Genomic DNA, 23,101 nt, shown 5'->3' with positions numbered 1-23,101 from the left:
CCTAGCCCTAAGAGAGACAATCCCTCTCTATCAGAATGACAAACCCAATCACTCAACAAGTTACACAGATTCAAGATTTCAAAACAGGAAGATGAACCCTAGCAGAGCAAAACCTAATGCACAGTATATCAATCGAAAAAACCCTTATCGAAGACTGAAGAACCATTTGCTTATATATCGTTGACCAAGATGGACCGAACTCTACCGTTGGATCTCATGAAGATTGATGGTCCAGATTTATTCCTGAAACGACAACGTATTAGTTTAAGTAAGACAGCATCATTTCAGTCTTCACATTTACAATAGAATTAGGAACACCAATGATCGATGGCACATATAGAATAACACCATATCTGCAAAATAAAATATTCATTCAAGTTTACCTTATAAAGATATTAAGATTCCTCTCAAACATATATAAAACATTACATTGCAAAATCAACCTCTTCCTAACAGGAAATTCGCTAGATCTAAACAAATTAAAAATCTTTTAAAAGTGAGCTATAAACATATACATTATGCAAATTAAACGGAAAGAAAAGAACTGCTTACATTTATTGAGAGGCTAGAGAGTCATTGGAACGACAATAATTTGGAAAAGCTAAGAGCGACTTAGTAGTGTTATCATCATTCAAAGTGAAAGTCCCCGGATCGTGTTCAGCGTGATCAAAATCAACCTCCATGAGAAGTCTTTGAGCTAAATAAGCACAAACCCGTTCCTAAGAGTATCCACTAGAGTGTGGAAGAGGAGATCTGGAAACCTAAGGCAAAAACAAATAGTAGAAGATGAAGAAACTACATGATTTCATTTTCATGATTCATAAAAAAGTAATATTATTAGGTTATCTTAATACGAAACTTATCATGTATGGTATTATTTTTAGAAAAATGTTACGGACAGTGATGCTTTGCACTGAATTTTTACACTGATGGATGTGTCCATTGAATCAGACAAGCCACGTATCACGTTAATAAATATTCCATGAATGAATGGTCGTCCATCAAATATGGACGATCGTCTATTATTATTAGACGCCCGTTCATTTGAAATGGATTGTCGTTCATATTATATGGACGGTCGTCCACCTAGAATGGACGCTCGTTTAGAGTTTAAACTAAAAAAACTTAGCCTAAATTGTTTATGGACGCCCGTCCTCTTATGAGAACGACTGTCCATAATTATGGACTCCCGTCCATATATTATGGACGATCGTCCATATTATATGGATGGGCATCCATATAATTTCAGATGAAATATTTATTTTTAAAGTATAAAATTTTTAAATGAAATAAAAGAAAAAAAATTGATTTTAAGTAAAAGTATGGACGCCAGTCCACTCATTTGGATGACAGTCATCCAAATGAGTGGACTGGCTTCCATTCTCAAATTTTCTTTTTAATTTTCAATTTTTTTTTTCATTTATAAAGAAAAGGCAAGAGAGAAATGAAAACTGGTGTCCATTCTCAATTTTTTTTTTCATTTATAAACAAAATGCAAGAGAAAAATGAAACTTGTTTTGGGAGGCCTAAATTTTTAAACATTCTAATTGAAAATTTTAAAGAAATTTTTTTATTAAACTAAAATTTGGGCCTCCCAAATTGAATGTAAATTTTTTAAAATTAAACAATGAACAGACGTCCATCTAAAAGGGACGCTTGTCCATTGAATGTAAAATTTTTTGGAAGGGCATCCATCTTAATGTACGTCCGTCAATAGTAAATAGACTCCCATCCATATAAGATGGACGGACGTTCATTATTTTTCTTTTAAAATTTTTTGGATAGGCCCGTCCATAATAAATGAACACCTGTCCATACAATATGAACGGGAGTCCATTAAATATGGGCGGACGTCCATAAATATTGGATAGCCGTTCATTCACAAAAGACTACAACGTGGTCGCGTCTGACTGGTTGCCATGTCCTTTAGTACAAAAATTCCGTGTAAAATTTTGGTGTATGTAGCATTACTCTTATTTTAAAAAAAATAGAGCCTTAATGTAACAAATTGTTGACCATCCTCAGCAAATCAATTGCAAAGCCATACAGTAGATGGCAAATTTGTATTAAGGGTGATATTTTGGATTTGATTTGGAGGAACCACCTCTAGTTTTTGCCATCCAGTCATTAAACAAGTAAATTCTCATTAATTGCTATAATATGAGTCCAGGAGAGAATTTTTCATATAATTGATGTATGGTATAATCAATCAATCAATCAATCAATCAATTAATCAATCAATCAATATATATATAGTACTAGATACATCTTCTGGTGCATACAAGCTATGGATACAAATATATAGTATTGGAGTGTAGTATTATTATCTAAGCATGACCTCATATTACATTGTTTATCTTACTTTTAGTGAAAATTTATAAACATTGAAATTACTTAAATCACCATCAAACATTTCAGTTTGTTTTATCAAACCAATAATTATTGGTACATTAGGGTGGAAGAGAATGAAAATAATCTTTGTAATATAAAGGCTCCGTTTGGTTCATTATTGGGTAGTTTTTAGAATAATCTTTAAAAAAAAGTTAAATTGGGTGGGTATTATGATGTAAAATTTTAAAAATTAACATAAATACCCCTTATATTTATTTATTTACCAAACAACCCCAAATATAATATTCAAAATTAACAAAACACCCCCAATCCACTCATAAATAAGGACAGCCGGCCACCACCACCAAAGAGTGGCCGGAGTTGCCGTATCGGCGTATGACAGACTCAATATTGCTGGTCGTGCGCTGATATGGCCTTTTCCGGCTAGATCTGCAGCTAGATCTAGCCGCATTTGGTCGTCAACGACGGCCAAAGATACGGCCGTCGTTGATGGTCAATGACGACCATGTGTTGGCCGTCGTTGACTACTGGCTACGGCCAAAGATCTGGCCGTCCAGATCTTTGGCCTTAGATCTGACCTTTTCCGGCTAGATCCATCGTGGATCTAGCCGGAAAAGGCTAGATCAGCGCACTACCGACTAGATTCAGCCGGTAGTATTACATTATACCAGATTCCGGCCATTTTCTGGCGATGGTGGCCAGAATCTGGTAAATATGGGTTGCTGAGGTTTTTTTTACAATTTCTAAAAAGATATATAGGGGTATTTAATTAAATTAACAAATTTAGGGGGTTAAAAAAGTTGAATAATATTGTGAGTTTTTGTAATTTTACTGTTTAACTTTATTGGGAATACTAATAATAGTATTCCCAAATGTGAGCCTAACGAAGCCAAAATAATTTGAAATGTATCGATAAAAATAGATAAAAGGATCCATTTAATCACTATATAGCTCTAATTACAGCCAAGTAAACATTCGAGATAATATAAGAGAGTTTAATATTTTATCAAGAATAAAATTTAATATTGTAATTGGAATTAATAATACAATCACAATCATAGTTGGTGTCATCTCTTAGACTCATCATTTTTTACTTGTTTTGTTTCCTCTAAACATGTTAAAAAAATATTTATATTTTTTCGATAAAAATTCAATTTTTATATGTGCCACATAACTCTTTTAATTAATAAGGTAACAACTCTTCAAATCACGGGTCAAATTCTCAAAGATAATTTTCTTTCAAATATTAAATGTCAAAGTTGCGGAGAAATTAAAGCAGGAAGCCATTTTCCTCTACCCAATTATGAGAATTTGAGTCATCTGACATAGTCTTAAAAAGATAATGTGGACAAAGCTATGTACTAATCCCCACTTGTTTATTATCAACAATTAAATTGAGCGTTAGAACTTGAGATCGTTTACTTTTATCTTCAATGTTTTGATTAGCAAGGAGATTGGTCTAATCTAACCGTTTTGAATAACTGAAGGCCTTGCCAGTAGCTTTGGAACACTTAAAATGGCAGGATTACCTGTGGGAAAATCATTGTCAATGGAACTAAAAGAGCAGCTAGTAATAGTGCCAGCTGCAGGATTTCCTTCCTTTACTTCTGCTGCGTTTAATCAAAACACAAAACAAATACAGTTCACTATTGAACATGACAAATTACTACAGATTTTACATTTCAAGCATTGAGTGTGGATAGCAATTTCAAAGGGACTTTGATCTAGTAAGCCTATAAGACCTAAACAACCAAGAGATGCTTATCATAGATTCTGCGTAAGTTTATATGAGTTGATACTTCTTGGTGTCATCTTTGTAAAGGAAGAGGAAAAAAAAAAAAAAAAGGTGATAGAAAGAGTTCCATAGTTTTCAAAACGTATATCAAATGAATAAGAGATAAAACGAGTACGTCCTTTCAGTTTCGTAATTGCTTTAAGTTGAAGAACAAAAAGTGGAAGTGTCGCGCTCCGAATCAAAAGAGTAGTCACAACTATGGAAGCCCACCTGATAAAATTAATAATCGATACACATATACAAAAGAGAAAAAAAAAAAAATCCATGGCATCTCATAAAGACCTTGCTAGGACTGTAAACTAAATAAGAAAATATGACAGATTCCATTTTCAAACAGCATATTCTTTAGCTATAAATTTATTTTATTAAAGAAGAAAAATCCAACATATTCCACATTAACATTAAACTAGCTCAGATTATCATTGGTCACAAGAACATAAGTCATACATTAAATAATTATTTAAAAAGTATTAACATTCTTAGGGCATCTCCCAACCCAACAGCATTTTGATGTAAAACACCAAAATAGTATGAAAATTTTGCTCCAACCCAACACTAAAAATCACATCAAATTGATGTGAATGAATAGTATCGCATCAAATTTGGTGCAATACTATTCATCCACACCAATTTAGTGTGATACCATTTATCTATTACAAAACATATTTTATTTCCTTATTTTTGTTCTTTAATTTTTTTAATTTGTATTTGTGTTAATTTGATTAATATTTATAATAATAAATTCATAATAATTATATAATTCAAAAAATGATGAAAAATTAAAAACAAAACTTCATTCAATGCAAATATTAAACTACAATAACTCAAAATAAATTAACACTAATTTAAAAACACTAAAATAAAAAAAAAAATAACATAAACTAAAATAATAATTTAGTATTCCGATAGATTAGTTACAGATCCTCTAGGTCATCAAAATATTGGAAAGAATTAGAGCTATTTTGATATCCTTAACCTTGTTGTTGAACTCTTTTTTTCATAATTCTTGAAAATTTTCCTACCCGACATAGACAAATCGAATATACAAAGGCTTACCATACTCTTCAAAATACATTAATTGATCATTTATGAGAAGAATATATTAATTTGAAAAACTAGATTACTATCATTATGGAATTTTACTTTTGTGCGTGTGTTTTTTTATTTTATTTTTGGCATTTATATTAGATGTAATTTTTTTATATTAATTGTAATGTTTATTTGATTAAATAAATGTTTAATTTTATTAAATTAGTATAATTTTTAAAGTTATTATTATTTAATAAAAATATCATTCCCAATATTTAATTAATATATACAAAAATAATGAGTAAAATAAATTAATTTTTAAATATTACCATAAAAGTTATTATTATTTAATAAAAATATCATTCCCAATATTTAATTAATATATACAAAAATAATTAATAAAATTAATTAATTATTGATTATTAATAGAAAGAAAATATACTAAAGAATATTCTTTTCGGTATAATATTTGGTGCAATGGGTTGGAATGCAATAGTAAAATATATTAAAAATCACACTAATTTAGTGTGAAAGTTGCACCAATTTAATAGTTGTGGTTGGAGTCTTGGAGATGGTCTTAGGGCATCTCTAACCCAACATCATTTTGGTGTAAAACACTAAAATGGTGTGAATGAATAGTATCACACCAAATTAGTGTAACACTATTCATCCGCATCAATTTGGTGTGATACTATTCATCAACTACAAAATATATTTTATTTCCTTATTTTCCTTCTTTAATTTTTTTAATTTATATTTAAGTTAATTTGATTATTATTTACATTAATATTTATAATAATAAATTTATAATAATTATATAATTAAAAAAATGATGAAAAATTAAAAACAAAACTTCATTTTATGCAAATATTAAACTATAATAACTCAAAATAAATTAACACTAATTTAACAATACTAAAATTAAAAGAAAATATAACATAAATTAAAATAACAATATGAAATTTTACTTTTGTATTGTTATTGTTTTTATTTTTTGTGCCATTTTATATTAGATGTAATTATTTCTATATTAAATATAATGCTTATTTGATTAAATAAATGCTTAATTTTATTAAATTAGTATAATTTTCAAAGTTATTATTATGTAATAAAAATATCATCCCAATATTTAATTAATATATATAAAAATAATTAGTGAAATAAATTAATTATTGATTATTAATAGAAAGAAAAAAAAAGAATATTTTTTTTGGTATAATATTTTATTAAGGCTTTAAAAATCTGACCGGTTTAACAGATTCGATCGGAAACCGATGGCTTAGCCAGGACGGCCAGGGTAGAAAAACTGGGAACGAGAATTAACCCATCTTAACCTGCGGTTGGACCGGTTTGACTGCAGCGACCCACTGGTCCAACCGGTTTTGTCAACTCAAATTCCTAAGTTCTGAGATTCAAATCCCTTTTACAATTTTCAATTAAAGACATGAGGCTAACCAACCTAAAAAAATAACACTAATCAACAAAGCCACTAGAAGAAGAGAGAATCCAACTCGAAGAAGAGGAGAAAAAACAAGTGAGAGGAGTTGAAACCCTAGGCCGTTGTTGCTGCGGTGGCGATGGTGGTGGAGAATGGTGGAGGTGCATATAACAGCGGCGACACATAGCTAATAAGAGAGAAGAAAATGAGGATTTTGTCAAAAGGAAGAGCGAATGTGTTTGTGTGTTTTGGTGTAGAAGGCATGCACCTTTTGATGAGAGGAAAGCTGAAAAATCGAAAGAGCTTTAATAATTAAAACAGAAGAAATGAAAGAGTAAAGAACAACCAAGAGAGTTGGAGAAAGAAGTTATTGAAGCTTTCTCTCTCTACTCTTCTTCGTTCCGGCAATCTTAAGATAGAAGAGATTGAAAATAAATCATTTAATTTAATAAATAAAGAAGGTGTACTTATATTACATCTAATGAGCTTTCATTGAAAATAAAAAATAAATATTAAATGTCAAGAGTGTACTGAATTGTATTTGCTGAAAAACAAATAAAAAGTTGTTTGTTGGTGGAGAGAGGTGAGAGATTCATGAGCTAATGAGACAAAGGAGGAGAAGTTGACAGGAAACATTAATTGGGTGATGAGATAAGAAAATGATGTCATCCATTTAACCCGTCAATTAAGCCGGTTTAACCGATTAATTTGAGACCTAGTCATCTGTTCGGGTCATTGAGGGTTGATTTTTAAAACATTGATATTTAGTGTAATGGATTAAAGATGTGAAATACACCAAAAACTACGCCAATTTGCTGGAAAAATTACTCTAATTTCGTATTTGTGGTTGAAAATGGTCTTAACGTGCATTTCATTCTGAGTATAAACTAAACAAATACAAATAATTCCTTATTAGTTAAAACTGATGAAGTTATGCATTATATCAATAAAGAGTAATACTATATTTATAAATAAATTTTATAAAAATCTTAGTACAAAATGATGTAACAAAATATGAATAAAAAAATTAATTTAATAATTTTGATTTTCCATTTCACTTTCCAATTCATTTTTTTCTACCTCATTTTATATAAAAACCTTTATAAGTATTGTATTATTGATCAATCAAATGTTGCAACGCTACGATAGGTAAGAAAGAATCAGCAGCAGCAACAGCAACTTCATTCACCGCCGGGGCCGGGTTAGCAACCGCTTGTATAGTTGTATCCTTCAAAACCTCTGCCACATCACCCATCGATTTAATGTTCTCTGACGCTTCATGACAGTACTTGACATATACCGATAATAAGCAGAACCCGCACTTGGCGCAAGAACATATCGCGAAATTCTTTTACAGGGGAACAAACCACCGGATCCATATGAATCATTGAAGCTGCTTTCAAAGAACCTTGGCTGAATGAAGTTACGAACTTTTTGCTGAGACAAAGCTTCATCAGGAGTGCTTTGCCGTTTGGTTTATTTGGGAAATTTTTGTGGGTCCAATGTACACATGGAGGAGCAGCAGTGGCAGCACCATCAACCACTACCTGACTACCACGCCCATGGAAAGAAAAGAAATTTCAAAATTGGTTTATCATTAATTGAAATACACAAATATTTGTCACTGTGAACTAATAAAGTGCTAAGCCATAACAATAAATTAAATGTATTAAGTGGGCATGAGTTATCATTCGTCTTTGGAGATTGGATATTCCTATCCCAGCTCAAAGGAGAACAATGGTAGTTAGGTGGACAATGCATTCAGTTTTAAGACCCTCCATGTCATATAAAAAATTATCATAAATCCACAGTTTTAACTCGTGAAGAGTAACATGTTTATTAATTGATTAATTGGGCCTTTGAGCCAATAAAATTTAACTTTTGTGAAAGATGAAGGATCTGATGGAGACTAGAGCCAAACATCCAATGAACAAATAATATTTATTAGAATAATATGAAGTAATGACTAATGTGTAACACAAGGCTTTATTAATTCACCACATAATATTTGTTCTTAATAAAAAAATTAGTCAGCAGATGAAACATCACTATGCGTGGATCCTTATTACTGAACTCCTGGTCTTCTCTTTACGGCCTGCAATAGAAATCGGATTTAAATTACAACCTAGCCATGACACGTCGCGTGCATCTGGTTGAGAAAAATTTGTATTACGAGAAAATATTGTATTACTGAAAAGATAGATTATTAGGGAATTTTTAGAAAAATATGTTTGGTTGATTAAAATAAATTGATGGGTATGCTATAATAATATATTTGGTTGGAAGGATAAATGAGTGTGTATGTTATGTAGATTACTAAATTATCTTCCTTTTTAAATAATAATATAATATTATTTTTATTATTATTTTATCCTATTATTTTTTAAATTATTTCTTTTAACCCTTTATATTTGAAATTTTGCTAAAATAACTCAATCATATAAAACTTTAATTTATAGTAAAATCATCCCTACCCATCTCAAGTCACAGTCGATAACCGGTCACCACCACCAATAGCCATCGTACTGACGCACGATCGGCCAAATCTTTTAACCCCTAATCCATTAAAAAATTAAAAAAGAAAAGACGTTAATTTATAAATTGTTTATTTATGTCACTTCACACTTTTTTTTTTTTTTTTGTTTGCCTTGGTTGGTCACATATTAACTATTAACTAACGTAGTAAAGTATTATGATTTGGTATAGTTAACAAGTAACCGTACAGATATATATTAAAAAAATAATTAATATGAGTTATATATAAAAAATAAAAAAAATCAGTCGGATCTTACCTAGAAAGCACGTCAGTTTTTGACATTAATGTGGATACTAATGTTTCTTGTCCTCGGCCAATGACAGATGCATGTACGCTCAGATGTACTACATTTGACTTAAAAGCGTCTCTCTCCATTTGGGTAATTAATTGCTCACATAGTTTTCTAGTATCGACATGCAAAGGAGTTTAATGGAAACAGATGCTGACCTGAAGATGACAATTCTAATGTTCATCTTATAGTTAATGCAACTTGATACATATGTGTATAGTCAGGATCGTAATTTTTCAAGACTCCAATTTCAATTTTGTTGTTTGTTGAGAAATTTTACACATAAATTTTCTGCAATTTACCCCTTGAACATGTAGAAAATAAATACGCTTATTCTTCCAATAAAAAAATGATGTTATATTAAATAATGGAAGCCTAATTCTTTTTAAAGTACGACGTTTAATTAAATGCTATAACGTAGTTAACAGTCTAGTTAAAGTCTTTCTTTAATAGGGTTAAGATTATCCTCTTATCGATGATTATGTTTTTACAACAAATTTTCATCATTGATCTCCCTTCCTACACACAAAATTTCTACAATTTTGTTGTTTGTTGAGAAATTCTATGCATAAAATTTCTACAAGTTGCCCCTTGATCATCTGAAAAATAAATATGTCTATCTTCCACTATGAAAATATGCTATAACGTAGTTGACACCTCAGTCAAGATCTTTGTCTAATAAGGTGAAGATTATCCTCTTATAGGTGGTTCTGCTTTTACAACAATTTTTCATCACTTACCTCCCTTTCTACACATAAAATTTTTACAATTTTGTTGTTTGTTGAGAAATTCTACACATAAAATTTCTAAAAATTACCCCTTGATCATGTGGACAATAAATATGTATATTCTTCCACTAGGAAAATGTTGTAACGTCGTTGATACCCCAGTCAAGGTCTTTGTCTAATATGGTTAAAATTATCCTCTTATGGGTGATCCTGCTTTTACAACAAATTTTCATCACTGAACTCCATTTCTACTCATAAAATTTCTACAATTTTGTTGTTTGTTGAGAAATTCTACAAATAAAATTTCTACAACTTGCCCCTTGATCATGTGGAAAATAAATATGTCTACTCTTCTACTAGGAAAATACTATAATGTAGTTGACACCTTAATGAATGTCTTTATTTAATATGGTTAAGATTTTCCTCTTATGGGTGGTTATACTTTTACACCAAATTTTTATCATTGATCTCTCTTTCTACACATAAAATTTCTACAATTTTGTTAAGAAATTCTACACATAAAATTTCTACAACTTGCCCTTTGATCATGTCATGTAATTAATAAGGAGGATACTAACAAATTAAATGATGAAAGTCTATAATGGCAGCTTTACTTACTTGGAACAATCGAAACTGGGAGAAATGGCAGGCAGCTTCATAGGAGCTACACATTTTTGTGAATGGCCGCCGATGATAAGGGAATAATCTAACACTATACATGTTTCGGCGGTCTACTCAATGCTCAGACAGATTGTACGTCGAGCTGTCTTGCCATTTGAATACCCTTTCAGGCTATTGACTCCTAAACAACAAGAGTTATGCGATGCCACTTCGGTGCGCAATCCCCATTGCAAACTTGGAAATTGGTGAGCGAATGGTGATGAAAACTAAAATTAGCCAATACATTTTTGTTGATTTATTGGGTGTTTGTTGTAGTTAATTAAGCTTAAATTCATAATCCCTGTAGTTTCATGCTCTTCCATATCTTAAGGATGATAGTTGAGACTTGTGCCTTGAAATATTTTTCTCATTTAATCTTTGCTTCCGTCAGATGAATCCGATGAATATAAAAACCACAAATCAATCATGATTGGAATTAAATATCACCTGTTGTATTTGGTTCTTGTATGTCTTAAAACGAAAATTTAGATCGAGCTTCTAAATCTCCTTATTTCAACTTCATTTGACTTTTTATTTTTCCTTTAATTTTGTTCTTTTTACATACTGTAAAATTCATTGACACATAATTTGTTCTCCTTGTATCACACACCATAAAATTCAATGACACAGAAATATACTTTCCATGAGTTCACAATGATATTGAACATATAGAAACTAAATCTCAATTAAATAATATAACTTCATTTACACAAAATGATAAATGGAAACTTTGGTCTAAGGTGATAATTCTGTTCATGAATGGGAAGATATTAAGGTAGAAGATGGGGTTCCAAATGAACGCGAAGATGTTCAGGTAGAATAGGGTTTTTATTCAAAATGAGGTGATTGTATAGAAAGAACGAAACAAATACAATCTAGAGGAGGGAACACCATTTCAGTCCAAATGAACAACTTGGACAGGCCCAAGTGCTCATCAAAAGCCGAGAGACATAAGCATATACAATTTTTCACAATCAATGCCCATAACAAAAACCAGGCCTTGGCAAAAGAAAGTCAAACAGCTGTACAAGTATCAAGCCCAAAAGAATCCTCCACGTTCAGCCCATAGTTAAGGAGAAGCCCACCTCCACAAATTGGTCCAGCCGAGAATCCAAGACTGACCCAAATTAAAGAGCTGCTCCATGAAGGCCCATAACTCTTTTTGCTTCTTCAGCATTAAAAGCCCATAGTAGTCCAGCCGAAATAAAAGATGAGGGCCTGTGACCGAGACCCAATCCAGGAGCCCAAAACCCTCTCCTTACAAAATCTGCTTTTAGGACAAAACCAACCCAGGCCCAGCACCTACTAGGCATTTCACGGAAACATCTGGGGCAGAGGGCTGGTTGAGTTGAGTCTGCTAATATTCCAAGAGTCTATATATTAATCATTGGAAAGGACTCTCCAAACCTCCTTCTGGGTCAGTTTCTTCCCTTGGTTCCATTGACCCAGCTCCCTCTTTGTTAAAGCCCATCATCGAGTTAGAATCATAGTCAACGTCTGTGTCCCCTATCTGAGATCACCTTACTGAGATCACCACCAACACAAATCAATACAGACAACAAGATTTTAAAAGAAATCAAGAATCTATTTGAAATTAGGAATCAACACCACTCTTGCGTTTACAGTCGCCGTTAACCATCGAGTCACCTTGGTTACAGCTTTTCTCCATCTGAAACCTTCTCCATGGCCATTTAAATCATTGAAGAAATAACGTCAAAAACTGCATTTGACAGGAAATAATATAGACGATGAGGAGAGATGTGAAAGAAAGAGATTGAAATGGCCAAACAGGTTTTTGTCAATTTTATTGAAGCTCCATGGAGACCCCATCGTCAACAAGACGAGTCACCAGGTCACAAACTTTGGCCTTGGCTGCTTCGGCTTCTAACAACAATGATCCCAGTGAGTGATTCGTTCACAGTTCTCAGGTGTGACCTTGCCATAGCTCACAATGGCTGCATGATGACTTATCTAGAATTATTTCTATCATAAACTACAACATTCTACATAGTGACATTTTAAACTTTGTACCAGTATGAGTATTAATCACAAAAGTCTACATACAGTAAATACACACTAATTACCTCTCACGGTCACCCTCGGCAAACCCTTTAGTCACTAGCTTAGCTCTGTCCCGAAGGTTTTTTGTTTGAGTCTTACGAGAAGTATTTACCACATTTGTATAATTACCTTAGTCTATTGGATTTATAGGATGTTCCGTGATCCTAAAGATTAAGCAGGCTCTAATGTGGACTTGGATACCTTAAAAAAATAAAAGAAAAAAATACACACTAATTCACAAACAATAATTTAGAAAGAAATCTAAGTAATATAACTCCATTACAAAAGAGACAAACTGAATTTGGATGACTAATAAGTAAGCCTGCACTTAAAAAAAAAAATCACAAAATCCATTGACTAGCCAAGTTCAGCCTTGCAATGAGTGACATTCTTCAACTCCGCCTTCCAATGAGTGACAAAATATATTAAAAATAATAGTTTTGTGTCCGCAAGGCATTACTGCACTTCAAATTCTCTCCAAATTAAAGCTTGAAAAATGTGAAAAGCGTTCGGAACCTGATGGTCTCAATTGCACCACCAAGACTGTCCTTAACATGGATGTCGGTTCCTAGCGGCTCGATAACTGATTTCATCTCCTTTTTCTTCCTCAATTTTTGAAGTTTATTTTTTATTTTTTATTTTTTATTTTTTGCTGTGATTATGTTCAGTGTTGGCTAAATTTGATTTCTGATTTTCTTTTTAAGGGTGGAAAAAACTGGTTAATCAAACCGATTTGGGCATTTTTCGAATCGAACTGGAAAACCGGTTCAAGCTGAATTCTAAATCGAAGCAGAATCAAATTAGTACTTGAACTGGTTTTAAACAGGTTAACCAGTTTAGAACTGGTTTTTAAATAAAATAAAAAAATTATTTTCTATTTTTTCCTTTCTTCAAATTTATTGAGATCAAATCAATAATCAATAATGCTACGGACACCGGGATTCTATACCGAAATCTTACATCGGCCTACGTGCCCCGTGACTCACACCAAACACGTTTCACGTTCACATTTTTTTTTCTAGTGAACGGTCATTCATCAACTATGCACGGCCTTTCACTTACATGGACTCTCGTCCATATTATATGGACGGACGTCTCCATTTAAAGGACGTTCGATTATCAGTAAATGGAATAAAAAATATAAACAAAAATTAGGGACGACCGTTCATAGGTTATGGATAGCCGTCCCTAAAGATTGGACGGGCATTCATATGTTAATGGATGTCTGTCCATTAACAATCGTTTTTAAAAATTAAAAAACATTTAGGGACGGCCGTCCCTTAATTTTGGACGGGCGCCCGCAAACAAGGGATGCCCGTCCATAATGTAAATATAAAAATAAAAATAAAAAACTTCAGACGCCCGTCCATAACTTGTGGACGGGCGTCCGTAATTAATGGACGCCTATCCCTTATTGTGGTTTTAAAAAATTAAATAAAAACTTTGGACGCTCGTCCATAAATTGTGGACGGGCGTCGGTAACGTGTGGACGGGCGTCCGTAAGGAATGTAGGGGTGGGGTAATCCGGTTTATCCAAACCGAAAACTGAACCGGTTTTTCGATTTGGAGAAAATCCAAACCGAAAACCGGACCGATTTCGGTTAAAAACCAAATGTAAACCGAACCGAATTTTCGGTTCGGTTACCAGTTAACCGGTTTTCAAATCAGTTTTCAAATTATCCTTTAATTTACCAGAAACCCAAATACTACCTGATTTAAACAACCACCATTAATCCATTATAACAAACTAACAAATAACCCCAACGAGAAAAACACAATAATCAATTAACCAGAAACCACCCAAATACCACCTGATTTAAACTACAACCATTATAACAAAACAAACAAAAACTTCAGCACAAATAACATGGCATATAACTTATTCTGAAGCTTCTTGTCCATATACCTGAATCAATTCAGAATTCAAAAACACAATCATGGTCGTGAACTAAACAAGAAATTTAAATCAACGATGAAATAAAACATAACAAACTGTCTTCAAATCAAAGAGTTCAACAAAACAAACAAACAAAGTTCAAATCAAGAGTCTGCTCGCGATGGGTCTGCTCAGTGCTCACGGTGGAGTCTCTTCAGGGTGGGTCTGCTCAAGCCTCACGGTGGAGTCTGTTCACGGTGGCTTGACTGGAGAGTGATCTGTGGACTGTGAACGTGAAGCTCGCTAGATCGGAGCTTGGAGAGAAGAGTTTGTTCACAGTGGGACAATGGCGTGACTGCCTGACTGGAGAGTGGAGTCTGCTGGAGTGCTGGGTGCTGGGTGCTGGCGAATGACAAACGTAGCTCACGGTGTGGATGGAGTAGCTCACGGTGATTGGACAGTGGATGGAGTCAGCTCTGCTCAGTAGCTCACGGTGGGAAACTAACGAACTGTGGATGGAGTGGACTATGGATGGAATCATGGTGGTCGGTGTGGAAGACTGGAACTACCGACGAACTGGAGTTTGGAACTTTGGAAGACTGGAAGTGACGAACAAACGATTGAGGATTGACAAAGTGGTATTGTAAAGATTTGAAATTTTTTCACATTTGGAGAATGGAGGCAGAGAAAGACGAAAGCGTGATTGCGTGAGGACTGATGACTGAGGAGTTAAAAAAAATTTCAGCTTTTATATTTAGGGTTAAACCGGTTTAAAAACCGGTTTGAATTTGTTTTTAAATCGAAAACCGAACCGGTTTTTCGGTTTTTTGAATTCCCCAAACCGAAAACTGAACCAGTTTGTAAAAAAACCTAATTTTCGATTCGGTTTAATTTTCGGATTTTTAATCACAGCCTTAAAGGAATGGACGCTCATCCCTTATGTATGGGCGCCTGTCCATAAGTAATGGACGACCATCCCTAACCTATGAATGACCGTCCTTTAGTTTTGGACGGGCGTCCGTACTGAAATTAAAAGAAAAATTAAAAATATATTAGGTTAAAAAATTTTGGGGGAAGTTTTTAAAATCAAAACACAGCCGCGGTCTTCTTCTTCGTCTTCATTCCCCATCTGCGCTCTTGTTCTTCGTCTTCCTCATCTGCGCTCTTCTTCTTCTTGGAAGTTCTCATCTGTCGCGCTCTTCTTCTTCATCGAAGATCCTCATCTGTTGTGGTGATTCTTCAAGTTCCTCATCTGCCATTGATAATTAGTCACTTTGGTTTCTCAATTTTATTTTATTTTATTTTATTTTATTTATTTTTTTTTTTTTTGTTGGATGAATGTGTTGGATTTGAAATTTGTGTTGAATGGAATTGAGTTGATAAAGACAAATCCAGTCAATTTGGTGGGACTAGTTTGTGTGATTGATAAATAGAAGTGTTCTGTTTTGAGTGTTTTTGGCTTGGAAAAAGCTTTCATTTTTGTTGGTTGTGTGATTTGCACTCTTTGAAGGCCATTTGTATAGGCTCTTATGAATGGTGCACATTAGTGGCAATTTGGTTCCTTTACCTGTAGTTTTTAATTTTAAATAAAGTACATATTTTAAGAGATTCAATTTTTAAAGGAAGAATATTAGTGGAAATTTGAAAGTGTATTTTAAATACTTCGAATGCTCTGACTTATGCCTCATTCTAGTTTATTTTAAATGCTGAGAATTTAAGAATTACAACGAAAGGAAAATTGATATATACATTGCTTCAATTGCAAATCTATGGTCATATGTCTTCTTGCATTTTTTTTTTTAATAAGAATTTCATGTGGCAAATTGTTGTGTTTCAAGTTCTGTAGCCAATTAGATCTAGGTTGGTGCATGCACTCAATAAGTTGAAGCTTGTAAATAGATTAGTTCCATAAAATTAAGTTGGTCCTAATGTTGATGAACCCTTTCTTACATCTAGTTGTTTCCTATAAAAAAATAAAATAAAATAGAAAGAACCCTGTCTTGCGTCTCCCCTATATCCAGTGGACTTTTCCTAATGTCTTAACTACCTTTTTCAACGTCTAGCACACCTATTGTCTGATATATATAAACACAAAATGGTCTCCAAAGGTCTTTGCAGTTAGAGTAATTTCTTGTGGTAAAAAGCTTGAGAAAAGTTACAAGACCTAGTCAACTTATACAACCAAAGAAATCCAAGCCGATTCTGGAAAGCCTAGCGAGTAAAGGATCATGGGCACAGTAAATGATTAAGAGCCATGAAATGGAAAACTTGGAGTGATATGTTGGAATCAAATGGAAGACTCCTTATAAGCACTAAAAGTGTATCATTCAAATATGGTGGCATATGAAGTTTTAATTTTTAAAGTAGTTAAAGAATGCGAACAAGACAACATCAAGTTAATAAAATTTAATCAATGAGATTGATTAAAGTATTAACTCTTATGTCATTTGTCCATAATTTCACAAATGGTTAATAGCTTTGTTGCAAGTAGAGTTTATGCTCAATTTTTTCCCTTCATAAGCTATCAGTCCATTGTAATAGACAGTCTTAGAATGCATATGAAAGTGTATTGGTGCTGTTCCATTTTAGTTGTTGCCATCATTTCCTGCACATGTTTGGAGGTTTTATATGTAAACATTATTGGTGGTCAGACCACAATCCTAATGTGGTCTGTTTATATCTTTTCTCTCTAGATGGAATCATGATGTTGGCATCCTATTGAATGAATTCATGATTATGTATTAAATATTGCAATATTAGCATTTGAAATGATATTAATGCTAAAAGCTAAGAGGATTTAAGGAAATTTTATAGTTCTATATTGTTATGATAAATATAATAAAAGAACAATTATGTGGTATGCAGGCCACCACCAATTATATCAATTATTGGTATCTTGTTAGAATTGATGTGGTGGCATCGCATCTGTATGTAATTTCATTTCTGAGAAAATCTTTTACAGAAGCTACGAAAAATGATGGCCTTATTCAAAGCTGAGCCTTATCTCTTTAATTTAATCCAATTTATGCGCATATGTTATCTGTTGGTTTATTAGGTATCCATATATGTATTAGCATTCCTTTTCTGCAACTTTTTTTTTTGTTTTTTTTTTTGTTTTCCACATTATATGTGATGAGATAGTTAGCGCATTTTGTTTTTGACATTGGCTAATGATGTAAAGAAATGGTATGGAAATGATCATAATTGAATTTTGAGGCATAGTTAAGTAAAAAATGTTAGTGATGGATGGGGACATGCTAGTTTATCATCTTGTGTTTAACAAAGATCTGGGAATATGTATAACTTCTATATACTTGGATTCAGTATCTTAAGAATATAGAAATTTGTGGGGGCATGAGATGTGTAAATTTGGCAGTTTATTATTTGGAATTTGTCATTTATATTTTGGGCAATACTTTGAAAGCTAATTGACAATCTGTTTAGGTTTGGTAGATTATGATGATGAATTTTTTATGTATACAGGTTTTAGAAGAAAGCAGAAAATGGTGAGAGCAAAAAATACAACCATTCCTCATGAAGGCACATCATCATCTGCAATCCAATTTTGAGACTTGCGACATAAAAAACAATACAAGGACGTGTCGAAAAGAGATATTTGCCTTGGAAGAAGTTTGTATTTAGGACTTCTAACAAGTTTAGGTTTAGGTGATGAAATGAATGGTTAGATTAATAATTTGAAATGGGACCAGTTGGTTAGTATTAGATATGATGGATATAAGCATTTGATCTATGAGTTTTTTGGTAGTTTGGAATTTGTGGAGACAGATACTGATGAGTTTCTGGCGTATACAATGTTTTTTAGATTAAAGAATCAGAACTTTGTAGTGAGACCACAAGATTTAACAATCTGGATAAGATTTGATTTTGAAGGTTTGGAAAATGTATCTAGAATCTAGGATTCCAAACAAGCTTGGATTGATGTTTCCGGGATAGGGACTTACCATCCACATAAGTGTAAATCTTCAAAGTTAAAGAATCCTGCTATGAGAGTATTTCACAGATATCTGACTTACACATTTAATGGTAGGAAAGAGACAAATGGAAATGTGACGGTTAAAGATTTAATATTCATGGAAGCAACAGTAGCAGGGAGGCACGTTAATTCAGTGAAGTTATTGATTAAGAAGTTGGGAGATATTCAAGCAGAAAAAGGAGAAATATATTGGGGGATGCTTGTTATGTTAATATGTGAGAAGTTGGGTATTGAGATCACCCCTAATGATGCAGTAAATAAGATTAAGTTTTCTGCAAATAATGCATTGGGGGATGTGACATTGAATAAAATGGGTTTGATTAAAAAGAATATGACAAAAGAATGGTTTGTGATTAGGGATGAAATGGAGGGAGATACAACGGTTCAGGAAGGTTTCAGTGTTCCAGAAGGGGTTAATGAAGGACAAGTCTAGAAAAAAAATTCCTCGTTCTATAGTTGATGAATGGCCGGAATCTTCTACATTCTCAGATGATCCAGGTTCAATACTTGTTCTTCTTCTTTTGCACACATAGACTTGTCCTTTATTAACCCCATCTGGAACACTGACACCTTTCTGAACATACAAATTGCTTAATTGTGTCCTTTTCAAGTTAGTTGTAGTTAAACAAGTTCACAAATTATGCATTTATTAGTGTATATGAAGTACACGTTTAAAATCCAAATGCAAAAACACGGAATTTTGTAAACAATATAGAACAATTGTCTGCACGATGAGAGGCGTTTTTCATCTAACAAGACATAAACGAATTTTATTGTAGAGAAATTGTTATAAAAAACAAGGGTCTTTAGGTGCATAATTTTTTACTTTACTTAAATGGCAGACACTATTAGATTGATTGTTTTTTAAAACAAGTCATTAATGAAGTTTAAACAAGAATGTCATTGATTAGATGAGACCGTCAGGTATCTGTTCGGCCAGCATGTGTTTGCTTGTAGTAAACTTCAAATTTCAAATACTAGAAATGATTCACAAAATCATTTGACCAGCCAAGTTCACATTGCAACGAGTAACATTCTTCAACTCTGCCTTACAATGAGTGTCAAAATATATTTTAAAAAAAAAATAGTTTTAATGTTCCAACACCTTCGATTTAATACAAAAAAACTACAAGCATTCAGAACTGAATATTCTGTTAAACTTATTGTTCTTTGAACTCGGGGAAGCTCTGCTCTGCAGATAACTTATTCACCAACACCACCATCCAGACCTCATGGTCCTCATCTACTTTGCCACCATCACTCCACCATCTCCACCTTTACAGCCGTAACAACCACTCTCTCCATCATCCATAAAACAAGAAAACATCTTTGACTGCGATTAAAAGGAACAATCTCAAACAGACCAAGATCCAATATCGGGTCATTTCTTGGTGAACATAATCTGCCATTATCTCTTTGATCCCTCTATATGTATGCCAGGATAAAAATAAGATTGGGAAGATGTAAAAACTATCAGGACTAGAGAGATTTGTAAACCAGAGTGCTCCACCATTATTGAAAGAAGGAACTTTCTCTGCCATGTTTGAAATCTGTCGGGGGAAGGAGGAAGTTACCAGATAACAAGAAAAAANAAGTGCTTCAAGTAATTGGTATCATGGGTGGGGAGGGCCATGCCTAAGTTTTATTGGGAAATCAACTCCCAAGAAAACCCAACCCTACCACCACCAATCAAATAAACAAAAATCTCAAGCATAATATAAATTTAAATAAAACAAAGTCAATTCAATTCAAACCATGAACTACCACAAATCCATTTTTAAAGTCTTGTAGAAAAATATAACTGAGATAAGCTGATCCATCACCCACCTGCACACTTCTTTCTTCTAGAAAAACTTTCTTTTCATCTTCTAATTGATGTTACTCTCTCTTCTTATTGGATGGAGATAGCGATGATAAAGATACAAAATACAACAAATATTACACTTAAATTAAATAATAATAATAATACTTTTATTCATTCTTTTCCCACTCATTGAGACCTCCAATACTTGGCCATTTCAAATCCATTTTTGCAATAGTGATAATCCTCAATGGTTTGATCAATTTCAGCTTGTGAATTCATCACAAATGGTCCATATTGCACCACTGGCTCATTCAATGGCTGCCCTGCTATCAAAACAAACCTCATTGGTTTTGAAGATTTGTTCCAAACAGTTACCCCATCTCCAGGACTTAACACTAACACATTATGAACCGATACTGGCGATGAATTGATTGATCCGAACACGCCTTCGCCTTCTATTACATAAGCAAATGCGTTCCATGATTCTGGAATACTTTGATGTACTTGAGCTCTTGGTTTCAGAGTAAAATCAAGGTACATTGTTGGAGTTCTGGTGTAAACCGGAGATTGAACTCCCATCGATTCTCCTGCTATAACGCGAACTTCTACACCGTCTTTCTCTGCTTGTTTGATGTCGTCACTTCGAAGTTCTTGGTACCTTGGCTCAATCCTGCAACAAATTTTTGGATTTAGTACTTTTGCACTAAGATTAATGAAAAAACAAAACATGAAAATCATTGATTATGGAATTAAATTGCTTAAATTGAGGGGAAAGGTTGCATATCTTAGATGTAAAGGCAAAGGAAACATTGATTGTCATCTGAAATTATCTAAACACATCAAGCAAGAACTTTTTTGACAAATTTGGATTTTCATGAGCATGCCAATTTTGATGACTTTTTTCGGTTGGAGTTTCAAACTTTACAGTAGCGATAGAGGGATTTGCTAGATCTTGTCAATAACATTACCGGTCCAGTATGCAATAGCAATAGAAATAAGGAAGCTTACATTTTATCTTTAGCAGAGAGATTGATCCAAAGTTGTAAACCCCATTGGACACCTTCACCAGCAGCCATTTCAGAATGGATTATGCCTCTTCCTGCTGTCATCCACTGCACCAAATAAAAAATAAAACCCATTTGAAACACAGAAAATTAAACATTTTAATTTATAAACAAAATTTGTCAATGTCATTTACCTGAACATCACCAGTCTGAATTGTTCCCTTGTGGCCTGCGAAATCTTGATGAGCGATCCTTCCCTAAATTCCATCAAACTTAAATTTGGCTTATAAAAATCCTATTAATTATCAGATAAAATTATGAACAGAACAAGCTTAAATTTACCTGTAACATATATGTAACAGTCTCAAAACCTCTGTGTGGATGATCTGGAAATCCAGCAGGAGGGGATGCTAAAAAGACCCAACCAAAAAAAAAAAAACTTAAAATCTCTATACCAAATCTTTTACACTTATTATTTTGTTAAACAAGAGATGAATCCAACCATACCTGAAAACTCATCCAACATTAAGAAAGGATCCAAAAGCTTCAATTCACTCCTGAAAACCAAAAAAAAATAAAAAAATCATTTCCCAGGTGACCAATCTTCAAGGAAAACAATAAAGAACACAAAAAAAAAAAAAAAAAAAAAAAAACTTGGAAACCCCATTGGAAAAAAAAAAATATAACCTTCCAATGCTTCTTCTAACAACAGCACCATCACCCTCATGTTGTGGTTGGCAAGAACTTTCTTGGCCACCATTCTTGGCCTGTTGAAAGCACTTTGTGGATCAGATTGAGACATAATTCTGCTGCAAAAGGAGGAACAAGGAGATGTTATGCGTCTTGAACAAGTTATTGATATAAGTGTATTAATAGAGGAGCTGGAATGGTGAAGTTTATGTGGTGTTGGTGATATATAGGGTTGTTGGAGGTTAGTGTGAGGGAGCCACTTCCTTATCTTTGGACCAATGATAACGATGTGTCAAGCTAAGGTCACCATGTGGGGCCTCTTAAGTCATATTACACATTAATATCCCCAATAGGTTATCAAAATATATGCATTTATGACCAATTCTCAATAGATTCTTCGAATAATATCGTTCTATTTATTGATAATGATTTATTTTTTTGTTAGTTCAATATGATAGCATGGTTACTCACTGCTAATAGGGAGGTAAATATTCTAAGAAGCTAATAATAATAAATAATTAATTAGATATTGTGTTTGAATTTGTATCAATTATTTGGATCTTTTTAAAGTAGATATTTAAAATAAAAAGGAAAATTGATTGAATTCTAAAAGCTTAGTAAATTTAAGAGATAGATGGGAATGAAGATGATTGTGACAATTTCAAAATTTTGCAATTCATCATATTTATTATGTTCACATTATGACTCACTTTATTGCCATCTAGAATCTTCTAGTTTTATATGATATGGAAAAATAAAATAAAATATAAGATAATAACCCATAAAAAAGAATTATATTATCATAACTTTCAATCTCATTATCATAACATAATATATATATATTA

At 32.9% G+C, this 23,101-nt stretch overlaps 1 protein-coding gene across 1 annotated transcript; it reads right to left on the bottom strand.

The window, feature by feature from the left end:
• Positions 1–20,464: 20,464 nt before the first annotated feature.
• LOC116113855 (pirin-like protein) lies at positions 20,465–22,368 on the bottom strand. The gene is given in 7 exon segments (XM_031400017.1): positions 20,465–21,232; positions 21,571–21,674; positions 21,761–21,823; positions 21,909–21,976; positions 22,074–22,123; positions 22,254–22,302; positions 22,305–22,368. Coding segments are annotated over 7 exon segments (882 nt in total). The 3' UTR covers positions 20,465–20,748.
• Between the last annotated feature and the right edge of the window lie 733 nt (positions 22,369–23,101).

The sequence above is a fragment of the Pistacia vera genome, unplaced genomic scaffold (genome assembly GCF_008641045.1).
Source record: "Pistacia vera cultivar Batoury unplaced genomic scaffold, PisVer_v2 Contig691, whole genome shotgun sequence".
Lineage (NCBI taxonomy): Eukaryota > Viridiplantae > Streptophyta > Magnoliopsida > Sapindales > Anacardiaceae > Pistacia > Pistacia vera.
The sequence above is the reverse complement of the archived record's forward strand: the minus strand, read 5'-3'. Positions and strand labels throughout refer to the sequence as shown.